Source organism: Lissotriton vulgaris, chromosome 5 (genome assembly GCF_964263255.1).
Source record: "Lissotriton vulgaris chromosome 5, aLisVul1.2, whole genome shotgun sequence".
Lineage (NCBI taxonomy): Eukaryota > Metazoa > Chordata > Amphibia > Caudata > Salamandridae > Lissotriton > Lissotriton vulgaris.
Genome location: NC_141693.1, coordinates 714,220,204 through 714,246,961, shown reverse-complemented (window position 1 = coordinate 714,246,961; position 26,758 = coordinate 714,220,204). Strand labels below are relative to the sequence as shown.

At 48.5% G+C, this 26,758-nt stretch overlaps 1 protein-coding gene across 1 annotated transcript in view; it reads left to right on the top strand.

The window, feature by feature from the left end:
- Positions 1–26,758, top strand: part of ZSWIM8 (zinc finger SWIM-type containing 8) — a 2,802,584-nt gene that overhangs the window by 2,386,107 nt on the left and 389,719 nt on the right. Inside the window, exon 21 of the mRNA XM_086922151.1 lies at positions 19,809–20,285. Within this exon, the coding sequence (XP_086778277.1) occupies positions 19,809–20,285 (477 nt within the window). The remainder of the gene's footprint in view (positions 1–19,808; positions 20,286–26,758) is intronic.

Here is a 26,758-nt window from a genome sequence, read left to right as displayed (position 1 = left end):
TACGGGGGACTTGGGGGAACATAAAACCGCAAAGATCTACCAAACGCTAGTGACAAATCTCACCACAACACTTGATCCTCTTCGTGAGAAATGGCAGACAGACTTGGGTTCCCTGGACAGTGACGACTGGAGAGAAGCCCTGAAGTCCCCGAGATACACAGCGATTGCATCTCATCTTAGGCTTATTCAATTCAAATATTTACACCGCACTTATTTCACTAGATACTGGCTTTGGAGAGTTGGACTAATCGACTTCCCCAGGTGCCTAAGATGTGATGGCCCTGAGTGTACACTATTGCATACTGTTTGGAGCTGTGATTCGCAGGGTCAGTTCTGGAGGGGGGTTCTTCGATATTTCTCTGAGGTGTGGGGCTGTGGGTTATACCTCATTTGCCTAGGTTGATTCTCCTGCATATTACAGACGAAATTGGGGGCAACATCTATAAAAGGCATTTATTGTTCTTGGGTCTTACCCTGGCCAAGAGGGATATTGCGAAGGCGTGGAAGGATCCGTCTCCATGGGGGGCGTGGTTACTGCACGACGCGGAATGGCTGCCTCGTAAGGGAGCTCTACGCGCCGGAACATCATACCGGGCAAATACCATCCTATAGCCTCAGTCTGTGGCTTGTAATTACCCCTGCGGAATCGGGGAGCACCCTGGCACATGTTGCTGTGCAGTGGAGGTAGCGTGCGCCGCATCTTCGCCCTGAAACTCGGCTGTTCGAGACCAGAGTGCCTCGTGACAAAATGGCGGCATAGCGCCTGGCGCAGTGAAGGGAGGCAGTGTCTGCGGCGTTCCTCGACTGAGTGGAGAGTGGGCTTGAGGTGCGGTGGCGGCGTGGCTGGGCTGCCCTACGTTAGCTGCGACTCAATTGGTGCCAGAAGGAGACTTTCGCGGAGCAGAATCGGCTGAGGGGAGTCTCCCGACGATACCCGGCATTGGAGGCCTGTGGGGTCGGCGGCGACTGGCCGGTGTGGTGGGTGTCCGGAGACCTGTGGCTTTGACATCGCAGAGGAGGTGTGAAGAAACAGCGTCGAGAGGCGATAGCGGGGGAGTGGGGGCGCTGTGCGGGGCCGGACTTGCTGGGGCTGGCTGCGCGTGCCTGGCGGGGCGCACGGGGTAACGGGGGCGCACTGTGGGGCCCGGGCGGCCTGTCCTGGGGGGGCCGCGGCCGGAGCAGTGCCCCTCGCGGTGCCTTGCCGGTCCCCGTGCTGTCTGGGGCTTCTGGGGGGTGCTGTCCGCTAGCTGCTACACCGTGCTCCCGGGGCTAAGATAGACCGGGGGCGAGTGGGTGGCAGGGGCGGGTGTCCTGTGGGGACCTCGAGCAGCGGGGGGCAGGGGGGAACGCCGTGCACACCATTGGCTGAGGCGCACAGAAGGGGCCTACTAGCGCCTCAAGGCCTGCGTGTCCAGGGACCAGATGCTGGCTGATGCGGAGGGGGTGGCAGTGAAGGCTTGGTGACTTGCAGCTGCATCGAGGTGGTGAAGGTGCCCCAGTCTGCATAACTGTCGTAGTGGACCCACTACATGACCGGTGGGGACGCTATGCTGCCCGCGGCCTCTCGAGGTGGTAGGCGCTTGCCCTCAGATTGTTCAGACATATGATATGGGCAAGGCGGAGCCCAGGCAGGTCAAACTGGCCTTCGAGTCCAAGCGACAGACCAGGCTTGCGGAGGAGATGCAAGGGCAGAATGAGACAGGGGGTGCTTCATCCGCGCCGGAGGGTGCTGAGGATGATACCCACACCATTCTTCTTGAACTGCGCGCAGGGATGAAGTCTATAGACAGTAAAATAGAAGCCCTAGCGACTGGATTGGACGTCGTGAAAAAGAAGGTGGACAAGCATGAGAAGCGGCTCGATATCCTGGAAAATAGAGTGTCGGATGAGCATGACGCACAGGCTGAGGCACGCACGCAACTTCTTCAAATGGAGAGATTCTTGAGGTGATCAGCGCAAAGAACGAAGATTTAGAAGCGCGGTCTAGGCGCAATAATGTGCGAATCCTTGGCCTGTCGGAGACTACACCGATTTCTAAGATGGAGCCTTTCATTGATGGTATGTTGCATGAACTATTTGGGCCCGCCTTGTCCAGTGTGATGATAGTCGAGAGGGCACACAGGTCGTTAGGACCCAGGCCGAAACCTTGCGCGCCGCCACGGCCGATCATAACCAGGATCCTTAACTATGCGGACCGAGACTCGATCTTATGAGAGGCCAGAGCGAAGGTACCAGTGACATATAAAGGTGACACTTTGTCCTTCTTTCCTGATTACACCCCGGCGGTCCAATCGGCACGACGTGAGTTTGTCCCTGTGAAAAAGTTACTCCAGGAGGCAGCGGTGCCCTACGCCATGCTGTACCCTGCGAAATTGAAAGTGACTCATAAAGAACAGGCTCACTTCTTCACTGATGCCAAATCGGCATTGAAGTTTACGAAACACATCTGCAGGGGCAAGCCACATGAGCAACGGACGGCGCCTGAGAGGCAGGAGTCGGGCCTGGATGAAGCGGATTGAACAATTGTCAATTGCAATGCTGGCTCTTTCTCTTGCATTTGAAATATCGGTAGTTTCTCTTTGTCATAGCCCTTTTTGGAAGTTGTCGCTCTAGTCGATGTTTGGAGGCGAGGGGTGCGGTGCTGCTTTATATTTGTTGTTCTCCCTGGGATCCATGATGGGGCTGCGTAGTCTTTGTGTAGCTGATACTGGAGCCTCAGGGGCACTGACACATGAACGATTCCAGCAACCGCACTATAGTGCGGGTATGCGCAGTTGTGCTTCTTCCCCCAATGGGTATTACCCGCAAAGTTGTGGCTCAGGGATGGGTGGGGGGGTGGTCTCGACCTGATTGGGAGGTTGCAGTGGGTGGTGGGCGGTGGTGGGGAGGGCTTTTGAAAGTCTTGTTTTTTTCTAGCTGCTTGTTGTTGGAATTATTGTATGTTTTTTGTTTTTTTCAAATAATGATCAATCTCACCAGTGTCGGACAGTGTCTGTGGCACACACCGCCTGAACTGCTCAATTGTCAAAGGAGTGTGTTTCTTGTGCCCCTCTGTTACTATCTAGCATTGCTATTTCTTAACATACACAATGTCTACTGATTGGGCCTTATTAACGTGGAATGTGCGTGGTCTTAACTCCCTCAAGAAAGGACGTCCGGTGGCGGCGCACCTAACCAGGCATAGCATACAGGTGGCTTTTTTGCAGGAGACGCATATGGCCTCAAGCACGATATGTGGGGCACTTGGTCGATGGGCGGGCTTTCAATTTGCTGCATCTTATTCCTCTTATGCGCGGGGAGTGTTGATTCTGATCAATAGGGGGGTTGATTTTCAAATGCTACACACATATGTGGATGGTGAAGGACGTTGTGCGATGGTGTGTGGGAAGCTATGTGGCACGCTTATGGTGTTTGTGAACATGTATGGCCCTATAGTAGATGATCCGGCGTGCGTGACCCGCATCTGTGACCAATTGCGGCGATGGCCTGTTGCGCCGGTGGTTTGGGGAGGAGACTTAAATACCTACCTAAATGTGCAGTTGGACAAGTCAAATCCGGGAACGCACTGTACCCCTAAGGTCGCTGCGAGCATATTGCGAGTTATGGCGGAGTTTGACTTGCGGGATGTGTGGAGAGTGCGGAACCCGGACAGGCAAGAGGGCACACATGCAACACCGGTGCATGGCAGTTGGTCGAGGTTGGACTACTGGTTGGTGGGGGAGGAATTGATGGAATGGGTGATTGAGGTGGCGCCGCTGGCCCGCACACTGTCGGACCATAATTCAGTGCATCTGCAGTTGAGGAACCCGGCTGGAGTGCGTCGTCCTTTCACATGGCGGTTGCGAGCAGAGGCGCTTCTGGACCCAATTTATGACAAAACGGTACCCGACGCCATAGTGCAGTACTTTGCGCTAAACAAAGGCACTGTTGATAAGGCAGCGACGTTGTGGGAGGCCTTCAAGGTCTCCATTAGGGGGACCTGTATCGGGATGGCTGCGGATATCCTTCGGGATATCAGGTCGCGACTGCAGACCTTGGAGTCGGGGCTTCGTGAACTCGAGCAAGAGTATGCTCGTCGGCCGGACCTGGCTACATTGGCCAAAATCAAGGAGTTAATTGTGGAGCATGGTGAGCAAGCGGAGGCAGAGATGAAATACGTATCGCGGAGGCACGCGGCCCGTTGTTGTGGAGAAGGGGGCAGGCCAGGCAGGACATTGGAGTTCAAGATTAAAACGAGGTCGGAACAGAGCCGGGTAGATAGGATAGTGGACGACAAGGGCGGGGTACACTGCTCCCCGGAGGCCATAACAGAGCAATTTAGCGGCTTCTTTGTGAACCTCTATGACATGCAGAGCACGCCGTCTACGGAGGACCTGGATGAGTATCTAGATGGTATCGCGTGTGCATGGCTGTCAGACGCGCAGCGCGAGTACTTGTGTCTCCCCCATAGATGAGCAGGATGTCAAACTAGCGATAGCGGCGTTGGCTAATGACAAAGCGCCGGGCCCTGACGGGCTTCTGGTTGAGTTCTATAAAAAAATACGCTGACCTTCTTGTGACGCAAATCCTTGAGGTTTATGCAGAGGCACACGAGGTCGGGATGCTCCCCCCGTCCCTTCGGGAAGCACTCATCGTTACATTGCTTAAAAAAGATAAGCCCCCGGAGTGTTGTGATTCCTATCGCCCGTTGTCACTGATCAACATCGACGCAAAGATCCTGGCTAAAATTATTGTTACCAAATTGCAGCCCCTGATGCACGGTCTGGTTCTGCCGGATCAATCGGGCTTTGTGCCTGAGCGGTCCACCTCGCACAATTTACGCACGCTGTTCTTCATGTTCCATGTGCTTGAGCCCCCGCTGGAGGCCGCGGCGGTGTTACTCGACGCTGCCAAAGCGTTTGACTCTGTTGAATGGCGATATATGCACTATGTGCTGCGCTGTGTGGGATTCTCCCCTCTTTTCCTTCAGTGGATAACGGTGCTGTACACGGCGCCGTCTGCCAGGGTGAGGGTAGGTGGTTTAACGTCCGAGCCACTGAGTGTAACGCGAGGCATCCGACAGGGCTGCCCCCTTTAGCCCATGCTGTCCGCGATTGTTCTGGAACCGCTTGCGTGTGTGATACGACAACGCCACAGGGAGGCGGCGCTGAACGTTCATCACCGCCCGGTTTCGATCTCCCTGTATGCTGATGATATGGTGCTGTTTGTGCGCGAGCCGTCTCGATTTCTGTCGCAACTGCTGAGAGAGCTGGTGCGGTTTGGTAGTATATCAGGACTCCAAATCAACTGGAACAAGTTGTTTATAATCCCACTCACGGAGGTGACTAAATTCCCTTATCTTGAGTACCCACTGGTATGGTCGGCAGACCCTATCAAATACCTGGGAGTGTGGGTGATCCGGGATCCGGTGGTTGTCGTCAGGGAGGATTATGGTAGGGCCTGCGCACACTTAGAGAGCACGATTGAGGGTTGTCTGTTACTACCGCTATCGCTGGCAGATCGCATAGCCCTCATCAAAATGGTGGTGTTGCCCCGGTTTTTGTACCTATTTGTAAACGTGCCTATAGTACTTAATCTGTCCTTTTTTAAGACGCTCCGGGGACATTTGCTCCGATTGGTGTGGGGAGGTAAAGGGGCGAGAGTTCAGTGGTCCACACTCACTAGGGGGTATAGCGACGGTGGTTTTGCGGCTCCGGATTTTTATGTATATTACCTGAGCGCGCATCCTCAATACCTATACTACTGGAGCAAGCCACACGCTTTCACGCTGCATGTCGCGGTGGAGGAGGCGGATGCCGCTCCGGTGCCGTTGCACAGCGTTGTCACACACAGCTTGCGAGGTACCCCTAAATCGGAGATCAACTCAATTGATACCACGGTGTCGGCGTGGCAACGTATAGGACGGTTGGCGCAGAAGTTACCGTTATATGCACCAGACTTGCGTTTAGAATGGCATGGGCAGCTATCGGTCACAAGGGAAGGCCCGTCTATGAGGTGGGAATAACACATTTCAGTGATGTCTACCCAAATGGCACCTTCCTAGAGCAGGGGGACCATGGCCACATTCGGAATCAGTCGCTCCTGTTCCGTTTCGCGATACATCGTCTGAGAGGCGCGGCCAAGGTACACTACGTCACCTTTCCTGAGGAGCCTCCGGTTCTGAAGTCGCTACAGGCGGTTCTTACAGTGCCTAATAACAAACGCCTGCTGTCCAAATTATACAAGATAATTAAGGATGAATCAGTGGTGGGTGAAGACAAAAGCTGGGCCAAGTGGAATGTGTGTCTAGATACTGATATTTCAGAAGATAACTGGCGGCACGTGTGCGGACTGACCGGGTCGCTGAGTGCAAATGGCAACCTCAGAATGATTCATTTCAAATTCTTACACCAGGTGTATCACACCCCGGCACGTCTGTGTAAGTATGACTTGCGGGAGACGGCGCGATGTGACAGGTGTGGTCAGGATGATGCTGATTTTATGCACCTGGCGTGGAACTGCCGACCGGTGGCTGACTTTTGGGAGGCAGTAGTGAGTAGCCTGTGGACCCTTGAGATCCAGGCCGAAAGACATTTGGGAGGCACTGTGCCTATATTTACTTGCACGTGACGAAGGGAGCACAGATTGCCCTTGATTGAGGGGAGATGGCTCATGGAGGGGGCACGGGTGGAGGAGGGATCCTTTTAGTGGCGAGGGTACAGACCTGGAGCGATGTTCAGACACGTGGATTTTATCTGGATTGATCAGTCTCTCATTCTTGCATTAGGACCGGAAAGGGGTTTGTTTTATATATATATTTTTTTTGTTTCCTTTTTGTTCTGTTGTACGGGGGGTTTGTTTTCATTGCCTCAGGACATTGTCCACATATGCACGGTTCTGTATGGGAGTCGTGACGCGCCTGCTTTGCGCAGTCCGGCCAGTGATTGCTTCTTGATTTAAAAGACTGCAACTGCAAGTTTTCATGTGCGGATTGTAACATGTGCCCTACTATACTGCAAATGTGGATGTGTAACCTTTTTGTTTCCATGTATGGCAATTTCTTGTAAACTTTAATAAAATTAAATTAAATAAAAAAAAAAAAGGATTGTCTCCACCCAAATTGGTGCCTGTAGGGCGGGTCTCGACTGGTGTACGGGGCAGCAACAACCCCTCTTTAAAGCACGAGGGTGCCCTCCGAAACATTTGGAACATTGAAAAGATGGGCAGACTATAGGGGCCTTGTATTGAAACCACCTTCGCCACACCCAGCCGAAATCGAAAATATAGAGAAACGCAACAAAGGGCAGTAAGGATGTACAGTTAGATATGATGTGGGTGGAAGGGCTGGAGGGGCTTAACCGGGATATTGTTTTGAGTATACGATATAGGGTTTTGAAATGTTTAGGGTTGTCGTTTACGGGCCCAAATGGTTTAAAAAAATAATTATTACAAGTATGTAATAGTCACCTGCTCAATATTCAATATATGGGTACTTGTATACTATACTGATTTTATAATGTCTACAATTACTATATTTGCTGACTTAATAAAAAGAGTTTTGGAAAATAAAAATCTACTGAGCGTGCGCCTGAGGGTGGGATCCACCATTGGGGGGGATCCAGCGATTACCAGCGAACGGGAGCTCAGGAGAGTACAGGAGCTCCACTCCCAAGAACAGCTGCAATCTACGCCATGCCCTGCAGGTAGTGGAGAGGGGCTGAATATCCCTAGGGTCCAGAGGGAAGCCAATGGGGAGAACAACATTTAGGGGCTTGAAGCCCGCTAGATGTCTGTGGGTCCGGCTGTACGGGATTCTGGCATCCCAGTGGTACCAATGGTATGCATACTGGTACTGGGCGAGTAGGTAGGAAAATGAAAATGGGACTTACGCCAATGCCTCTCGCACATAAGGGAGAGCCAGTGCATGCCAACCAACACGTGCCCTGTGACTGGCCCAGACAAATCTCAACAGCAGTCCTCTGAAAGTGCAAAGAAAGCATTGGAAAGAGGGATGGGTATGTTAAGAAACAGATAAAGAAATCTAAGCAGTGCAACCATTTTAATTGTCGCACTGCTTCCCGCGATTGACAACCGCAGGTTTATCCAGTGTTTTAATTGCAATACTAATTTGTCTATACCAGGCCGTAGTTAAGGCGAAGAACTTGCTCCTTATCGCAGTGGACAGGATACCTAGATATTTAACCATGTCGGTACACCAACGCAGTGGACAGTCACTGTTGGAACTGGTGGGAAGCCTCAGTCGGTGGAAACAGTTTGGACTTATTCCAGTTGATCTGAAGCCCCAAGAATAGCCCACATTTCTGAATCTGCCACAACACAGGACTTAGATTGGAGGCAGGGTGTCGAAGGAAAAACAGGATGTCATCCGTACAGAGCAACAGCAGTGGGCCGGTGTTAAACTGTAACCAGTGCCAGATGTGCTCCTCCTGCAGGTGCCGTACTAGCGGGTCAATCGCCAATATAAAGAGGAGTGGGAAGAGTGGGCATCCTTGTCTCGTGGCCCTTGCTAGCTTGAATGGATTAGTTAGCCAGCCATTGGCACTGACGCGGGCCGTTTAGCAAATGTAGAGAAGCTGAATCAGAGATAGAAAGATGCATTGGAGACAGAGTTCTGCAGCATCGCCCATAGAAAAGGCCACTCAAGGGAGTCAAAGACCTTTTCCGTGTCAAGCAGGGCACAGCCGCCGGCATCCCAGAAGCAATTCTCTTCACCACAAAGAACAACATGTGCAAGTTTATTCAAGTACAGCTATGGGGAACAAACCCCGATTGGAGTGGGGAGATGATGGTGTCTAGAAGAAGCTCTAATCTACCCACCGGAACTTTCGCTAGTATTTTAGCGTCAAAGTTCAGTAAGGACAACAATCTATAAAACTAGCACTATTGTGGCTCCTTGCTAGGTTTTAATATCAGATCACAATTGCCTCACGTAGCGTGGGGGGAGCTCTCTCTTTTACAAGGACTCAGCATAAAGGTCTAGCAGCCGCGGAGCACGCAAATGTTTGTAAGTCTTATAGAATGCCCCTGTAAGGCCATCAGAGCCAGGGGTCTTTGACCCATCCATTGAGTCTCTCCATACTATCTTGTTCTCCCAGATTGGCTCGCTGAGGAAGGGCTGCTGCGGGGAGGACAGCCAGCCCATGGCGTCCTCAGACAGTCTGCCGGACCGCCACCCACCTCATCGTATCTAGAGGCATAAAGTTGAGTATAATAGCGCAGAAATTCCGCCAGGATCTCCCCTCCTTCCGTTGTCCATGTGCCATCCCCGAGAACAAGTTCAGATATGTAGTCACTTCCCTGTTTTGGGCGAAGCAGTTTAACAAGGGTACGACCTGGGCGCTCGCCCTACTGTATCGGTTGGCTCACGCATACTTCCCTAGAATTTGCACCTCACAGTCCACAAGGTCTTGAAATTCCTCCATTGCCTCAGCTCGGAGCTGCATTCCCTCATCGATTGAACTAGTGCACAAAACATATTGGTGTACACCTTGAGAGGCGGGCGACATACCAACAGCCGCTTCCTGTTGCAGATATGCATAACTGATCATAAAACGGGATAGAAGACATTAATGAGGGAGCATAGCAAAGTCGCTGCTCTAGCATCACAGCAGGGCCCTGAAGTTGAGTAAGGGCATGATGTTGGGACGTAGCATCGCCCCAGAGGTGGGTCTAGGCCCCAGTGATCTTTGAGCTCGCTCCACCAGCAAAGCAGTAGAAAAGCCTTCATGCCCGAACAGCAGAATTTCAATGAATAGGTCCATTTTCCAAGTGGCTGTGGATTGCGCAATCCCACTTGTGCGGAGGTTGTTGCGGCATGACTGGACTTTGAGATCTTTGTTCTTCAGAGCTGCGGTCTTGAGTTGGAGCTCAAGCTTCTCAAGGCGCTTGGACACGGTTGCCACTCCATCCGCCAACACCAAAACACATTCCTCAGCCCCCTCGATCCGGGACTGCTGATGGTCGAGGCGCTCAGCCACTCCATCCAGTCTGCCTGATAGGGCATCGAAGCGTGAATCTATGGCCCTAAACCCCACTCAGATCTTGAACATCAGGACCTCCACAGTAGCGGGCTGTGTTCAAGGAACCTCTCAGGACTCCCTCTCCCTTGCTGGGGCCATTCACTCCTTCTCGTCCCTGTCCTGGAACCCACTCTCAAAACACCAAAACTGTAGGAGCGATGATATTCCCACCCCTCCTCTGCCAAACCCGCTACCAGCACTATCTGAAAAAAACAGTGACAGCAAACGAATTCCACAGAAGAGGGTGGGGAAACATGAAGGAAGACCTGAAAATCGAGAAACTTCACTCATAGACTTGTGGACCCCAGTGATCTATAAAAGAGAAGAAAATAAAGAACAGGAAGATATAATACTCATGCATCCAAATGCATATGTGTTTAGGTGGACATAAATCATAAAACAAACACAGAAATGTTCTTACCCTTCTCAAAGGGTCCAGGCTATTGAGATGATCTAAACAGTCTCTAATCAGTACATAAAAATCTCCATTGGGTATTCTAAATCGTTATGCAGCTTTTGTCCATGAATTCTCAACCTTCAGGAGAAAAGGAGAGGCTTTTACTCCTAAAAAGTCTCCAAAAAACGAAAAACAAAAGGGGAAAAGAAAGGGAAAAAAGCCAATAACTAGTGGCATAAAACCCTTATTCCAATATTCAATAAGTGCACTTATTATATTCCATATAGGACAAAACTTACATGGCCCATTAGGAAAAACGATTCAAGACTTGACACGCAGCCGCATTATGTCAAGACATAGATTCCTACAGCAGCAGGAGACCCAACCGCTAAGAAGCAAAAAATAGTCCTTTGGCAGTAGAACGGAAAAAACTGGACCAAATGAGTCAAACAAAGAAAATAAGGGTAGGGAAATTCGAACACAAAAAACTACTTGCACTGTCCGGAATCAAGGTGGAATGGAATGGAATGGAATAGGATTTATAGAGCGCATGGATACCCATAGGCGTCCCAGTGCTAAGAAAAGAGATTAGACCCGGACTTGCGGAATTGAGGGAACCTTAGGGAAAGAGAAGGGTTTTCAGAAGCTTGCGAAACTTCTGGAGGCTGGGTTCGGTACGAATCTTAAGGGGGAGGGAGTTCCAGAGCTGCGCGGCGTTAACAGAGAAACAACGTCATCCTGATCGCGCCTTCCTTACTCCAGGAACATTTGCAAGGTACAGGTGGTCCGATCTGAGTGCCCTGTTAGCTTTATAGGGGCCAGCCAGGCTTCTCAGGATAGGGGGGGCCCTTGCCCTGGAGAGATTTGTGCATAATGCATAGGGATTTGAATTTGATTCTCTCCCGTATTGGCAGCCAGTGGAGGGATCTGAGGGCGGGTTTGGCTGAGAGTTTGGTTGTGGTTCCAATTAGCAGTCTAGCTGCTGAATTCTGGATTCGTTGTAGCACCCAGATATAGAGCGTTTCTGTAATCCAGCCTGGAAATGATCAAACCCTGCACGAGAAACCTCCTGGAGTGGAAAGGTGGGAGGGGTAGAATTTTTTGTGCAGTACGAAGTAAGCCAAAACACACCCCGGCTGTTTTCTTGGCCTGAGTTTTAAGCGAGAGATCTTGGTCGAGCCATACCCCAAGACTTTTGATTTCTTTTTTTGCTGTTGGGGTTGGTCCAAGGCATAAGGGCCACATGGTGCTTAGAACCGATGTAGTCTTGTGACCCAGGAGCATCCGCTCTGTTTTGCCTCCATTTACTTTGAGCATAGATTTATTCATCCATCCGAAGATTTCTGACAGGCAGGACCGTAGGTTCTCGGAGCAATGGTCGGATTGGTTGAGTGAAACGACCAGTTGTGTATCGGCGGCGTAGGTTACTAATTTAATCCCAAAGGGAGTGACGATGTCTTCCAGTAGGGCCATATATGCGTTGAAAAGTTTGGGCTCAAAGATGAGCCCTGTGGCACGCCACACTGGAGGGTGGTCGATTTGGAGTAGATGTTACCTTCCGAGACTTGAAAGGTTCTGGAGTATTGGAAGGATTCTAGCCATGCCAGGGCAGAGCCTGAGACTCCCAGGTTGCTGAGGCGATGGATAAGGATACGGTCCCATCCATCCGTAGGAAATGCAAAGAAGAACAAGAACCAACAAAAGTTTTACAGCCGGCGACGCGGTCTTCGTGCTGCTCGCAAACAGAGATCCCAACCCGGAAGTCAGGCACAGAGACACCGGAAGTTCAGGACATCCGGAAGACGTCAGGGGAAAGACCTTCCAGGTCCCAGGACCTTGGAAAAAACCAAACGCTGTTTCAGTGCTATCAGCATATTTTATTTCCAAAAACGCCGCCCCACCTAAACACGCAGGACAGCATATAGAGAAGAGAGGAAAAGAACACAAAGGGTACAACCGCTAATGTTTTACGGGCTAAGGTAATCTGAGAAGCACGGAAGTAGGGGGCTAATTCCTAACAGTTCCCCAGTGCGCTCAAACTGCAGCTTGTGCTGTTTTGGGTCTGCACGGCCCAGTCCCACAGCAGTCACCAGTGTCTCTAACCTGCAGCGGGTGGACGATATCACCAAGAGTGTGCACTATAATGGAATAGGCTCCGCCAGGGGCATGTTCAGGGGCATCAGTTGCAGATCTAGAGGGGCCACCAGAGTCAAGAGGGCCGGCACCAAAGAGCCTCACCCAATCCCCAGGATCCACTCCAGACCAGGCCCAAACAGATTGACAAGGGCCCTACCAAGCCCGCTAGGGCCTGCCTCGTGCCAATGTTGCAGGAGGAAGGTGTCGGACCACTTCACCCCAGGGGGGCAACTGTACTGCACTGGTATGGGGTGGCACGGCTCGCCCAAGGCCCGGGCCTCCTTCCTTCTACAGCCTGCGGACCAGGCGCGCCACCACCCAACCCCCTGCTGTGGGCCTGATCATTCCTCAGCGATCACTCTAGGGTCCTCAGCCTGCTACTGTCGCAGCACGACCAACCGCGGAAGCAGGCCAACAACTGCAGCTGGTGCCCGTAGTGCCAGGCAGCACAGTCCGGCCCTGTCTACTTCTGCGGCCTCATAACACGGACGTCGAATGTCTCTCCAGGTTTGCTGTGGGCCGCCTCGTCACCAGCAGCGCTTCAACAACACCCAGTCCACTAATGCCTGGCAGCCAACACCCCGCGCTGGGTATCACAGCATGAAGCCAGCAACGGGACCCAGCGGGGCTCGGTCGCCCCGGCCTCAGGCTAGCCCGTGGCCCCATATTGCTGTGGGGCCTCCGAGGCGTGGCTGGGCCTGCCGCCCGGCTCCCACCAGGATCAGACAAAGCAAGCCTCGGAACCACCATCTCCTAGCCAGCCAAGGTCAATACCCCTCCGAGAGACCGTGGCACTCCCCAACGGCTGGCGCCAGTGTTAGGTAAATATTATCTCAATAGATCAGTGTAGGAGAGTAGGGTCTGCTATCCTATGGTCACCCCAATTTTTGCTTTTTGCTTCACTGGTTTTCCACTTAATGTGGCTGTGGGCCTGCTAATCAGACCCACAGCCTGCTGTTCTCTCTCTAAATTCACATACATGCACTATAGGTGCACAACCAATTTGGTACTGGACACCTTATCGGCCCCTGTACAGTGCACTATAGGTGCCCAGGGCCTAGGTGCATCCAAGGCCAACCAGGGGCTGCAGCATATCTTTTGCCACCCCTGGCTGGTACTTAAATCGACACAACTGGCTGATCACTCAGCTGGGGCAAGGTCGTGTAATCACCCCTTGCTTAGATATAGTATACCTACATCTAAACCTATATCTGGACACATATATACCTATCAGTCACTCCTATGGCAGGCCTTAACAATCCTGGAGGCAGAGTGCTTGGTTTTATGTGAGATGGTGCTCTAGCATGAGCTGAGCCTGTCTGCAGCTGTCGGGACCAACTCCCTTAGCTGTTCCGGGATATTGCCATACCATATACTCTTAAGTGCATTATAATCCTCGCGGTTACTTGCTAACTTTGGCTACAGATAGTAGCTTTTTAGAAGATAGAATAAGGAGAGAAGAGACGATTACTAAGGTGGTCGCATAAACATAGCGCATCATAATGAATAACAAATCAGACATGCCCAAAAACGTAGGGTAACCTGGGAAAGAGACATAGGCCCCATGGAGACATGGACTGAGAGGCGGTTCTATTGCATCATAAATAAGCATTTGCAATGCAATAGGTCTCGCATTTACGTGAGTTTAAGCTATTGGCATTGTAAATGACAATGCCTTTTATTTATGTTTTGAAAACAAAAATAAAAGGCATGGTTATTTGCAATGTCAATAGCTCAAGCTTGCGTAAATGTGAGACCTATTGCATTGCAAATGCTTGTTAGATTAGTGAGTGCAGCAAATCAAATAAATATACAAGCGCTACTGCTAAAGTGAAAGCGGACCGCACTGCAAATAAAAAAAATAATGCTTACCGACTTATGAAGGAGACCGTGTGATGGCACAAGTTAAATATCCAGACCTCATGGGAGGTAACAAATGGCGACAGAGCGGTAACAAGGAGAGACTAACAAGCCTCATTATCAATCGAAACCCAGGATTTACCAAAGACAATGACACCAGTCAATCAAAAATATCGGTGGAGAGAAGGCGAGACTAACACAGCATACTGGAATACTGGATGCCTCGCAGAGCGAGCAGTGTATGCGCACTGCCGCTAGGCTCGACCTAAAAAGTAGCCATTGAGTCCAAACAGAGATTATTACATTTAAAAATCCTTCATAGGACGTACTACGGTAGAAGCAGACTGTACTAATTCGGAAGGGCTCCAAACCCACAATGTTTGTGATATAAGATGTGCGAAGGGACATTTATGCATTCTCTCTGGTACTGCCCCCTTGTCCAGGGCTTTAAGTGGGATGAAAAAACTGTGGGGTCTCTCAAAGGGGCGTGGCCACTAATTATGGGCGTGGCTTTTAAAAACTTGCGCTAAAAATCTTTGTTTATCATAGTGTGCCCCCCAACTTGTATTTTGCTGTTTCTGTCATTGCATCCAGATATGTGATACAATAAGTAACATCGTACCTACAACAAGTCAGGAATATTGGCTTTGTCAATGGTTATTAGTTGCATAAGATAAATAAGCTGCAACTATATCTTGGTACATATAATATTGAAAAAGCTTCCACTTAAAGCCCTGGTGACCCAACCACAATGTTGCTGCTCTTGCGTTTCAGAAAGAGAAGGGAAATCCAGAGAAAAAATGACTCTCTCTAAAGGATTTCCCTTCTCCCACAAAGCTCACCTGGCATGAGGTCATGCCGTAACTTCTCCATTAGTGAGAAGTGAGCAGTGTGGGCAGCGTACATCCATGTGCTTGTCTCGAAATGGGTCTCTATCTGGCTGCTTTTCCGGACTGCAGTGACAGTAAACTGCTGTCTCTGCAGTCTGGAAAAAAACGGACCGCCTGTGCCAGGGCTCAAAACAGAGCCCGATAGAGACCCGTTTAGAGGCCTCTTTTAAACAAGCACTGGCGTTGCCAATAGGTCTCGCAGTAGGAAAGTTGGAGCTATTGGTTTTGTAAATGACATTTTATATTTATATATTGTTATTGACAATGCCAATAACGATATATAAATATAAAATGTCCTTTACAAAACCAAGAGCTCCAACTTTCCTACTGCGAGACCTATTGGCAACGCCAGTGCTTGTTTTTCTGAATGCAGGTTAGACGAACCAAAATACCGTTCAGCCGGCACACTGTGGGAATCACAGAAATGCAGTTTGTGTTTAAGCCACACCCTCGATTACATAGCCCATATCCCTTATAGAAACCCCTCCACTTTTTGCAGCCCAACTACAGCACCTGAACAGTATGACCCACGATTACGGAGGGAGGAACTAAGGGGGCCCTAGAGAGCAAAGTGCAGTTGTTCTATTTACCTATTTTCACTTTGAGGTGCAGAGAGGGAGACATAACCATATTTTTGGTCAAGTACTGAAGCTTTGATAGAGCCCACGTCACAGGTTCCAAAGCCGGCATCTAATTCACTTCCGTTCCTGTCTATCATAGACAGTATTAAAATGCACATATGGCATTCAGTTTCTCTGATGACGTATGCATGCAGGGACACTGTGGGTAGGCACATTCCATCATGTCACTACCAAACCAGGCTGCATTTTCTAGTTAGCATGCATGTCAGCAATGCAGCCTTTTATTTCTTATCATCTGATACCAATGGGGCAAAACCTACATAAAAACAGCAAATGATTAATTCAGCCAGAGTCGACGTGCACCCTTCCTTTTCAAATAGAAGGCAGAGTCATGTAAAGCTTTGCATTCAACTCAACATCCTAGCTGAATGGCTTAAAAAGTGAACCGGGAGAACAAAGCTTTCTCTTCAAAGACTTTCTGCAAGAAAGGAGTCAGTGGCCCTAGCCCCTCAGTTCCCTTCACCAGGGCGCACTTTGATCCATATTCAAGGCTCCATTCCATAAGGTGGCGTTTTTTTGCGTTTTATTCTGTTTTCTCAAACTTCTAGAGCTTTTTACCATCACCTCCCTGCCATTTTTGCCAACAATGGCCCCAATTTACTACTAAAAATAAAACAGAATATTTAATTGGCTTGAATTGATGACCCCTTGCCCTTTCCACATTAGAATCGTTGAATTGTCCCTGACAGGTCCCGTAGCTGACCTTTGACAGTGTCAAATGACTTGCAGAAACAGGGCTTTCCTTGCTGTTTGAAGTGTGGGTGTTCTGTTGCTGGGCAGAATGTCAGTCGGACTGAGTGGTTCTGTTTGACACAATCCAGCCAAGGCTGGGAGTTGTGTGTGCATAGAAAGAAAGCCGAAGAGTTGTGCAATAAGCAGATCTGTGTGTCTAACTGTAAATCCATGAACATTGGCAGTTGTCCACCAAAAAGCCAGCAAATTGTGCACTGCGACTATTTTCGTTTGTATGCCTTTATCTTGTGTGTTTAAACGCTCACCCACAGATACATATTTGTGCGTTTTTACATATTGGTGGAAGCACTGAAACTTGTGTTATGCTTGCTGATATTTCCATAATGTGTCATCTGTATTTGTATGTATGTGTCTGCGCGTGCGCATGCATGCATGCTATGTGTGATTGATGGTATTTGTTTTTACTTATCATTAGTGGAAGCACTGGAAGTTAAGTTGTGTTACGTTATGGTTTTGTGGGCGGTTTTCTGCATGTCGTGTAATTGTCATTACAGAAACAGAGCTTCTGTGCTGCCCTGTTATTTGAGTGTGGGCTGTACTTAGATGGGCCGAATGTCATTGGGGCCGGCCTCTCTCTGCCACAAGTCGTGGGAAATTGAAGCTAAAACGTCAGATGAACATAAATCCATAACATTGTGCTTCATGATTACTCTTCTGCATTTGGTGTGTGTTGCTTGTCTGCACATATCTGCGTTTCACACATACTCTGGGAGAGGAGTCGGCCAAATGGTTTGGGCAGTCGACCTCGAATCTGGGGAACTTGGTTCGAGTCTCGGCAACGCCGCTGAGCATTCTGTGATTCTGGGCAAATCACTTAATCTCCCCATGCCTAACAATCATGTAACACAACTGGTGCTATGTAAAGCGCTCTGAGACCCGATCCCTTCGGGTCATGTTCGAGCTATATAAAACTCCTCTAAATAAATATAACCTTCAGGGTATCTCTTCCTATGCGAACTCACTCTATTATTGGCCAGAGCCCCACTGATCTGAAATTCTGTTTCATCAGAATCCTGTGCGGCCATGTTTGGTGGGTTTAAATTGACAGTGTTATGGTTGTGTGTTGCCTGCACTTGTAGATAATGTGCAGTATGCCTGCTGGAGAGTGGCACATTGACTTCTGCATGGCCTTTGATGCTTTACTGATTGTGAGAATAGCATGCTGTTGGTGCATCAGAGTTGTACTGTTATGTATGTTGCCTAGTTGAATGTTACCAGATACCGCACAGCAAGCCCAGCATGGGTGGCAGCGGTGCAGTGATTCCCACACTTGCCAGCCAATGGCCATGCAGCAAGCTCCAGAGGGGTCACTGGGAGCGGGTGGGAGGGCACTCACTCAGAATATTTAACACATTCCTTCTCTGGCCTGTCTGCTGAGATGGCGAAAGAGACCAATTAGTGCCAGCTGCAGTGGTGGTCTCTGGCAACGCGGGTTCTGTCTCGCTGGGAGCTTGAGGGAGACTGTCCAGTGGTTTTATACAGTTTGAAACCACAAGCGCCATACGATATTTGCATTAACTTTCTTAACCTCACAAAATATAACTAAAGATAACAAGAAGTCAGCGTGAGATGGATCCAAAAAAAAAAGCAAGCGGCAGAGAAAGCGTTCGCTTTTACTTCCGCTTAATAAAACAAGCGTTAAGAGCGGCCGGCCGGGAAACTGAAAGTACGGCCAGCCAGCCATGATTAAATTAAGGGAGGAGGTGGTGGTGCCAGGTGGGGTGGGAGGGGTGGGTGGAGTAGAGACTAGAGAGAAAGACAAGAGGGGAGGGAAGAGGTAGACACAGAGAGATTGTAGATAGAATCAAAGACAGCTAGAGATTAGAGAAGGTTAGACAGAAGATATATACGATGTTGCAAAGAAAGAGAGAAATTAGAGAAGGTTAGAACGGAAAAGCACGTACGGAGACAAAGTGAAAAAAACAACACGTACCTGATAATGCCGGCAAACTGAAAGTACGGCCGGCCTGCGGCCGGCCATGAATAATTAGGGGAGGAGAAGCCCTTTGATGTGCTGTGCGGCCGGGAATGCGCGTGCTTGTTTGGTCACGTGATTCACGTGAACTCAAACAAAACCGCAGCGCAAGAATCCCTTGGTTTCACGAGGATTTTTGAGACATGAATTCTCGCTCCGCTCAATGCGCTTGCGCGCATTGATAGGTCGCGAGACCTAAAAACTCCCGTTGCTCAGACCCCTTGAGACCCGGCCCACTTAAAGCCCTGCCCTTGTCGATCGCTACTGGACCGCCATCATTGAAGAAATAGAAGCTGTCCTTGATGTGTCATTACTACAATGCCTCAGTTTACGGTCTAGGTTGGGATAGGTGAGAAACACCAACTTAAAGTTTACTTTAGCAGCGTCATCATGGAAGGGTTGGTTCCCTACTCCCGCCTCTGGGGGTTGGGAATCACTGAAGGTGAATGAGGACGGGGGGGGGGAAGAAAGAGTCGAGATGTACTCTCACCTTGCAGATACACCTCACGGAAGGGATTATGCACTTTGTAAAATGTCATGCAAATGGGTTAGATGTCATCTTAATGTGGATGTTCATGTTTCGTACTGTAAAAATAAAAAGCTTTTTTTTTTTTAAAGTAGCCATTTTTAAACATGTCTGTTTTGGAAATGACTGCATGTTGTAAAGAGCACTGCTATCCAAAGGGGTACTGGTGTTAGGTATAAAAAAACACACAAGGCTTCCTGTAACAGGCAAGTTTTGATATGTTTCCTTGAGACGGTAATAGTAGGATATAGACTGGTGGTAAAGAGGGGAGAATTGCAAGCAAGTATGTGTGTCTGGATGAACAAAAGATCGGCTACCTAGTCAGATATTTTTGATCAACTGGAAAAAAACAATATTTATCTGACCACGAATGTATTGCATTCCATAATATCGTTCCAATATTTATTGACTCTTATAGGCAATATCTCAAGTGCATGGGATTTAATGAAAATATGGAAGTGAAGTGTTTACAGCTCTATCTGTAGCAGAGTAGAAGTCAAGTGCCTACCTTCTGCAGTAAACTAAGCCTTCGCAATGCATGTTTGTATTGTGTTTTATGCTTGAGTGGTTTAATACGATTTAAAATGTGTGTTTCTATCTACTCCTAACAGGATAACGTGATGTTGGAGAAAGCTTGCATGGCAGTGGAGGAAGCTGCCAAAGGAGGTGGCGTATATCCCGAAGTTTTGTTTGAAGTTGCTCACCAGTGGTATTGGTTATATGAACAGACAGTTGGCGGATCTCCCGCTCAGAGAGAGGGAGCAAATGGCTGCAGCAGCAGTGGTTCTCGGTCCATCTCAGAGGTTGTTAGGGGACTGACGGACAACCGAATATGTCAAGAGACGGCCACCGTCACTGTAGCAGCTGCTGTGACTGCTGCAGCAACTGTAGTGCCAGTTATTTCTGTGGGATCAACAATTTACCAGCAGCACACAGCAATGGCCCACGCACATTCTCAGGGACTACATCCATACACTACGTTACAAGCCCACATCCCCGCTGTCTGTAGCCCCCAATACATCGGACACACAATACAGCATGTGCCACGACCAGCTGTGTTTCCCGTGGCAGGAACAGCATACTCCCAGGTGAGTCCTTAGATCGTCAGACTTCTGTGTTTTTTTTAAATGACTTAGATCAATGCTAGTCACTTGACATGTTGTACGCTGTTCTGATTACGTCTCAGTAGACTCCTTAAGATTCCACCACGCGACCCTTCAGATCTTTTATGTTTGTTTTGTTCTGGGTTTCTACAATGCTCAGATAATTATTTAAGACATTCAACTGCACTAACATGTTTGAAATAGAAGGGTTTTTTATTAGGTGCGGATATCTGTAAGTATATTGATTGATTTAATAAGTCTGTATGAGGCCTCTTATCTGGTTACAAAAATACTTTTCTTTCCAGCAGGAACAAAACATCCAGCCTTTCTGTAATTGTTTTGTACATTGATTATGAATAACACCAAAGAGGCAATTTGAATTTTCCAAAGTTGATACTGATGTTATGTTGTGCTTATCTTTATTCCTTGTGTTTTGCTTTAAGGCTCGCGTTAGAGCGAGCCACCTTGTAGAATGTTAATTACTGCTCTTAGATTCGTATTCCATGAGAGGCGAGTTGAAGCCTTCCTGTGCTGCTGTTTAGCTGTGCTTCCTGGCTCCACCTGTTTTATCGTTTCTCTCAAATAAACCTTATGAGATACAACTCGCCTCCATCTCTACTTTACAATTGGCGACCACGAAGGGACGCGAACCCTCATATCGTTTCTCTCAAATAAACCTTATGAGATACAACTCGCCTCCATCTCTACTTTACAACTGATCATCTCTTCTAACAAGTTACCATCATTGTAGGGCATATGTGCAACTTATGGAGGCATATGCTGCGTTGCCCTTCGTGGCTCCAGCAGTGCACACAAGGAACTGAACATTCGCTCTGCTCCGTTGTGTGCAGTCAATATAATAAGATGGCACACGCTTGAGATCCAAAAATATTGTCACTGAAGGTAAAAAATGTTTTCTTTGTGGATCTATCTTCCCCAAAATGTTTTATAAAATACCAAGAATAGGAGAACGTTAAGAAAGTATGATACAGGATCCTGCTTCGCCTTTTCAAACATACCTTCTTTTAATCGTGCACAGAGCTACCTTTATGGGGACTTTGACACCCTTTAAATGTTTTACGAGTATCCTCGTTTGTTAACCTACATTCTTGTGGAAATGGGTAAATGTAGATTTTATGATGATGCACACAGGTTACATGGTGGTCTATTCATATTTGAAAAATAGTACATTTCCTGAGGTACACACAAGATAAATTCTCATTATATTGTATTTTACATGGTAATGTATAATATCATGTTTTCACGTAAAGGTAACCAGTACTGGAATTTTAACCCAGTGACTCTTCAGGGCTTTACGAGCGTCATAATAGGTATCGGATGTCCGGTGATAATTCCATCCCGGAATAAAACCGGTGTTATCCTTACCGACGAGACGCTGACAGGAGAAGTGCTGCCTTTACATATTTCTCCGTGGTCTCGGACGCACCCGCCCGTTTGACCGCATTCTAGACCCAGTCATCCACTTACTTTTTACCCGCATCTGAGTTGGAATAATCACCGAACATCCGATACCTATTATGACGCTCGTAAAGCCCTGAAGAGTCACTGGCATATTCCTTTGACGAAACACGTGTCGGCTGGCGTTTGTCTATTTTTTTCTACACGCATAAAAGCTACAAGATATACATCCGGTGATGATTACATTTATTTATTACTTTATGGACTGTCAATAATTATATGTGTGCCCAGGTTTTGTGTTCCAACCCCCATCTTACACAGTGCCAGGAGGCACCGACGCGTGTTCTCTGCACCCGCTGGCGCCAGGAAAAGGTGGGGTGGGACCACCCCCTTGGCTGCTGTCAACTAACTCTCCCTCTAAAACAGACGTCGCAGAGTATTTGAACTGCCCCTTGCTGGAGAAGGTATCGAAATTTGGTCTTGGCCCCCTTTTTGACTGTTAATGTGTGTTTCCGCATCTCCCAGTGACAATTTAACTTAGTATTGGGACATTAAGAATCCGTGTGTGAGTTGTTGTGAGGGTTGTTGTGTGTTCCTCTCGAATAGCACTTTCTAGGGTCTCAGGGCTGAATAGAGGTACTGAGGGGACACTGAGAGATGGGTAAAAGAAAAGGCAAGGGGAAGGCTCAGGGCATGGTTAACCCACAAAAAAAGGTCCTTTGGTGCAGTTTGCGATGAGACAATGGACAGGATAGAGTCCATTGTAGCCCACCCTGCCCTTCCTCCTTTCCAGGAAGTCCCACAAACTCTGACAATAATCCTGGAGACTTGATGACCACCTCCCCGAACCTCCACCAGCAAAAAAACCTGCAAAGCTAATTCCGCAGATGTTTAAAAAACACACTAAAGGGCAGAGTAAGGGCCTGCTTAAAAGGCCCCTTGAACTGGAATCCGGTCCAGCCCCCCCCCCCCCCCATAATAAGTAGTGAGGCAATGGATTCTCCTGTCGCAGTATATGTCACACAAGGTGAGTGTCATAATATATTTGATATTCTGGCTAATGAGGAAGCTGGGACGCTAGGGGTTGGGATGGCTTACCCTGAAGAAATTTGCAAAATTCCCACAAGCGAGATACAGGCACTGAAAACACTAATCGAGTCATCGAGAGATGAGATTGTTGCACTTAGAGTGGAGGTTGCAAGTTTAACAGGGAGGATAAACTATGGGAAAGGTGGCTTCACAAGAGACTCCAATCGCTCTTCCGTCTACAGCTATTAAGGGAGTTGAAGATAGGTGCCTAGGACTCCATAGCTTCGGTAATGCCGGACCATCACAAAATGTTGCTATAACTAGGCTCACATACCCACCCCCGACCACACTAGAGATTACCACTCCAGTGATACATTTAACTTAACTACAGAAAATCTGCAAGGTGCTGGCCAATATATTAGGGTGGGCATAAGATCATAGATAGAGGCGAGGTCATACTGGATGAAGGGTGCACCTCTAAGCTAGATCACGAAGGTATTGGGGAAGAGGGCAGTGAGGGATGGTGTCTATACTAGATCCAGCGAACATGGTAATCAAGTTGTGGTTTACCTCACAGAGGTTCCCAAACTATCCGCCGCTGGATATGACGATCAGGACTCACTTAAAAACAAGGTCATTCACTCGTTTAGGTCCACCCGACATTGTTACTCAATCATTAGAGAGGATATTAAGGCTTTAGAAACACCACCCCTTCCAGGGTCATCATGAGATACGATCGTAGTCCGCTTCTTTGATAAGGATATGGTTACTGGATTACTGTTGATTGATTCTTCACGATCCTCCCGTGAATTCCCATATTTCCATTAGATATAGAGCTCCAGCAAGACCAGATCCAGTGTTCCCCAGATCTGCCTTATCATGACTTTCCACACACAATATAGGTGAATGGAAAGGGCAAAGATGACTACAGCCCGAAGACTGAATGACCCCAGACACTATCATAGGGCCTCTAGGGCCATTGCTAAACCTACCCCTACTAGAAACCTCACCCATCTAGGTCTGGCATTTATACCTGAGGCCTATTGTGAGTCAATCGCCGTTGACACTAACAGGGCCATGCTTGCCACCTCCCCTGGTATCACAGAAGGAGGGGAAATCCGCTGACTACTCTCTAAGGTTTCTTGTCTGGAATGTGGCAGGGATTTCCAAGTTGCTATCTGATCCAGACTGGTGTTCCTCCGTGGACTCCCATGAAATGATTTTCTTTCAAGAAAACTAGAGTCTGTATACTCCACAAAGAAGCGTTTTTTCTGCCTATAGCATTAATGCCACTAGGAAAAAGCTGGGTAGAACCTCAGGATTCTTAGCGGTTAGGGTCAAAACTGCCTTAGGGTCCAAATTCAAGCTCCTCCACGTTGGATCACAAGCTATATCGGCATTTGAGCTGATTCTTTAGAGTTGTTGGAAAATTGGGATTTTTTATGTATTTAACAGAGTGGTGCGGGGTTCAGAGGAAACCAACACATTATAGACCATGCTCTATCCCAATTCTCAGATAATGTTCCTGTATTAATGGCGGGTAATTTTAATTGTACTTTTGAACCACTTGCCCTCACTCCACCAGATTTGACTGAGGACTGGGATCGTGAGTGGCATATACCACAGCTCGATCTCCCTACAGTCAATTAGACAAAGAGAGGAGGCCAGGTGTCGGCTCTTACCTTGCAGCATGATTCGAGAGCCACAAATGGGAGAACTTCTTCTGACCCAAAGGGAGATTTTACCTTCACTAGACCTGGCCATCCATGCAGAATCGACTACTGTCTTCTCACCCTCAAACCCTGGCCCCTAGTCGATGATATGGCAGTGGTCAAAAGAATTGATAGCGACCATAATGCCATTGCCATTACCTTCATCAAGCAGGGCACTCATGAACTTGACATTAGGGGTAGTCCTGATCTGGGTGCCCTCTTTATTACAAATAACCTGAGATCAATCAGATCGGACTAGGTGAAGGAACATATGGCTGCCCTTGACGCAGTCAAAGGGAAAGTCCACCTGGAACTAGAGGAGCTAGCCAAATACCCTATTAAGGTTGTTGTGACGATTATGGAATCCCGCCACGAGCTGCTATACAATGAGATTAGGGACATGCTAAGCCAACCACATGAAGCTCAAAAAAAGGTGGGAAACTACACATTTGAGGTCGCATTTCCAGGGTGTGTGGTATAATCAGGATTGCAGGAAGGCGAAGGGGGCGCTTGTACGTGCAGTGAAACAAAGAGCACGCCCTGAGGTAGCGGTATGTAGAGCCAAGTATGGGCTGGTAATGGAGATAGCCAAGAAGAAGTGGGAGGGTTCCTTGTGGTCCTCCCTACAGAGGGCACTGACAGACAAAGACTCCAAGATCTTTTGGAGCAAAGCAGCGTACTGGCTCAAGGGTAACAAGTCGGTCCTGTCATTTACAGTCCAGCCTGATGTTTTTTTAACCACATTTTATTGGCATTTAATCTTAATGATCACATACGTTGCATCATGAGAAATACGCTTTCAGCATGCACAAACATTAGATCTATGAAATTCGTAAAAGCTTACAATCTAACAACTGTCGTACAGAGAATAGAGCATAGACACAATACCCATCACCCTATTTCTTCTTCTGGGTTGCAATGTAACAAGGGCTGCAGAGGGGCCGCTCGTTGGCAGCTGCTCATACATGTGAGATATCACAGTCGTGTGCAGTGTAGGTCAGGGTTTCGTGCGTTAAATTTGACGCCCTCTTAGATCATTCCTCAAAGTCCTGCATTACTTTTCTATCAGATCATAAAATAATCAAATACATCGTTCTACCCTCAGGCTATGACGCCATTAATGACCATATGCCTCAGTGAAATTTGTACATACATACCTATTGCGCTCCGAGTCATTAAAGTGGCAATGTAACCAACTGCAAACGAACCAACTTACACCCCCCCAAAAGCCCCCCCACCCACTATTCCCTACTCTAACTATAATCTCCCCCTCTTCCCCCCTCTCCTCTCCCCCCGTCAACACCCCCCCCCCACCCCCCAGGCGTGTCGTGGTGCCGCCCCATTGGGCTGTAAAGGGGTTGTCTGCTTTACTCCTATCTCACAATTGGACCAGCAGATATTATGTAGTAAGAGGCATCTCACTGCCCAGTGTGGGGTATCGGTGTGTAACCAATTAGTGCTCGGCGACTTACTTTCGTCATGACCTACTACGGCAGTTGTGTACCAGGGCTATGCGCAGGGGTCCCTCCATCCTCGTCTGCAGGGAGTGTGAGTTCCATGACCAATCTCTCCCAGGCTCTTGCCCTCTCTAATGCCTGTTCATTTCTTGTTCTATGCGCCACTTGTAAACGGACCTCCCCCTCACATCGGGCCCACTTACTAAAATCCTGCTTCCATTTATCTACGTTGGGACCTTTGTTCGCCTTCCACTGAGAGGTTATTGTTCTTTTAGCTAAGAGGAAACCCAGATCAATAAATTTACTAGTGATTTTGTTTTTTGGAGTGTGGGGAATCCAATGAAGGATGCAGTGCGCCACAGTGGGTTGTATGTCCCTCTCAGTAACGTCCCTTAATAGTGCCGTCACCCCTTGCCAAAAGGAATCGAGCTCCTGACAAGCCCATACCATGTGTTTAAAATCGGCGCCCTCCTGTGTACATCTCGGACAGGCCGAAGACTGGGCTGGAAAATATTTATGTAATCGGGCCGGTGTCAGGTATGCCCTATGTAGAATGTGAAAATGCACCAGCTGGAACAGCGCATTACGCGTACTCTTCCAGGCTCTCTCCACTATTCCGCCCCACGCCGGATCTGGTATTTCCATTTCTATGTCCGCTTCCCATTTCGTCTTCAAGGCTACCATTGGTGTTAGGGTTTCGTGGGTGATGCGCCTATACAAATATGAGACCGCCTTTACTGTACCCGCAGCAACCACAACGTATTGGCAGCCCATAGAGGTGGCCGGTTCTGTCAAGCCCATTTTCCAGTGTTTTCTAATTGCTGTCGTGAGCGCAGCATGC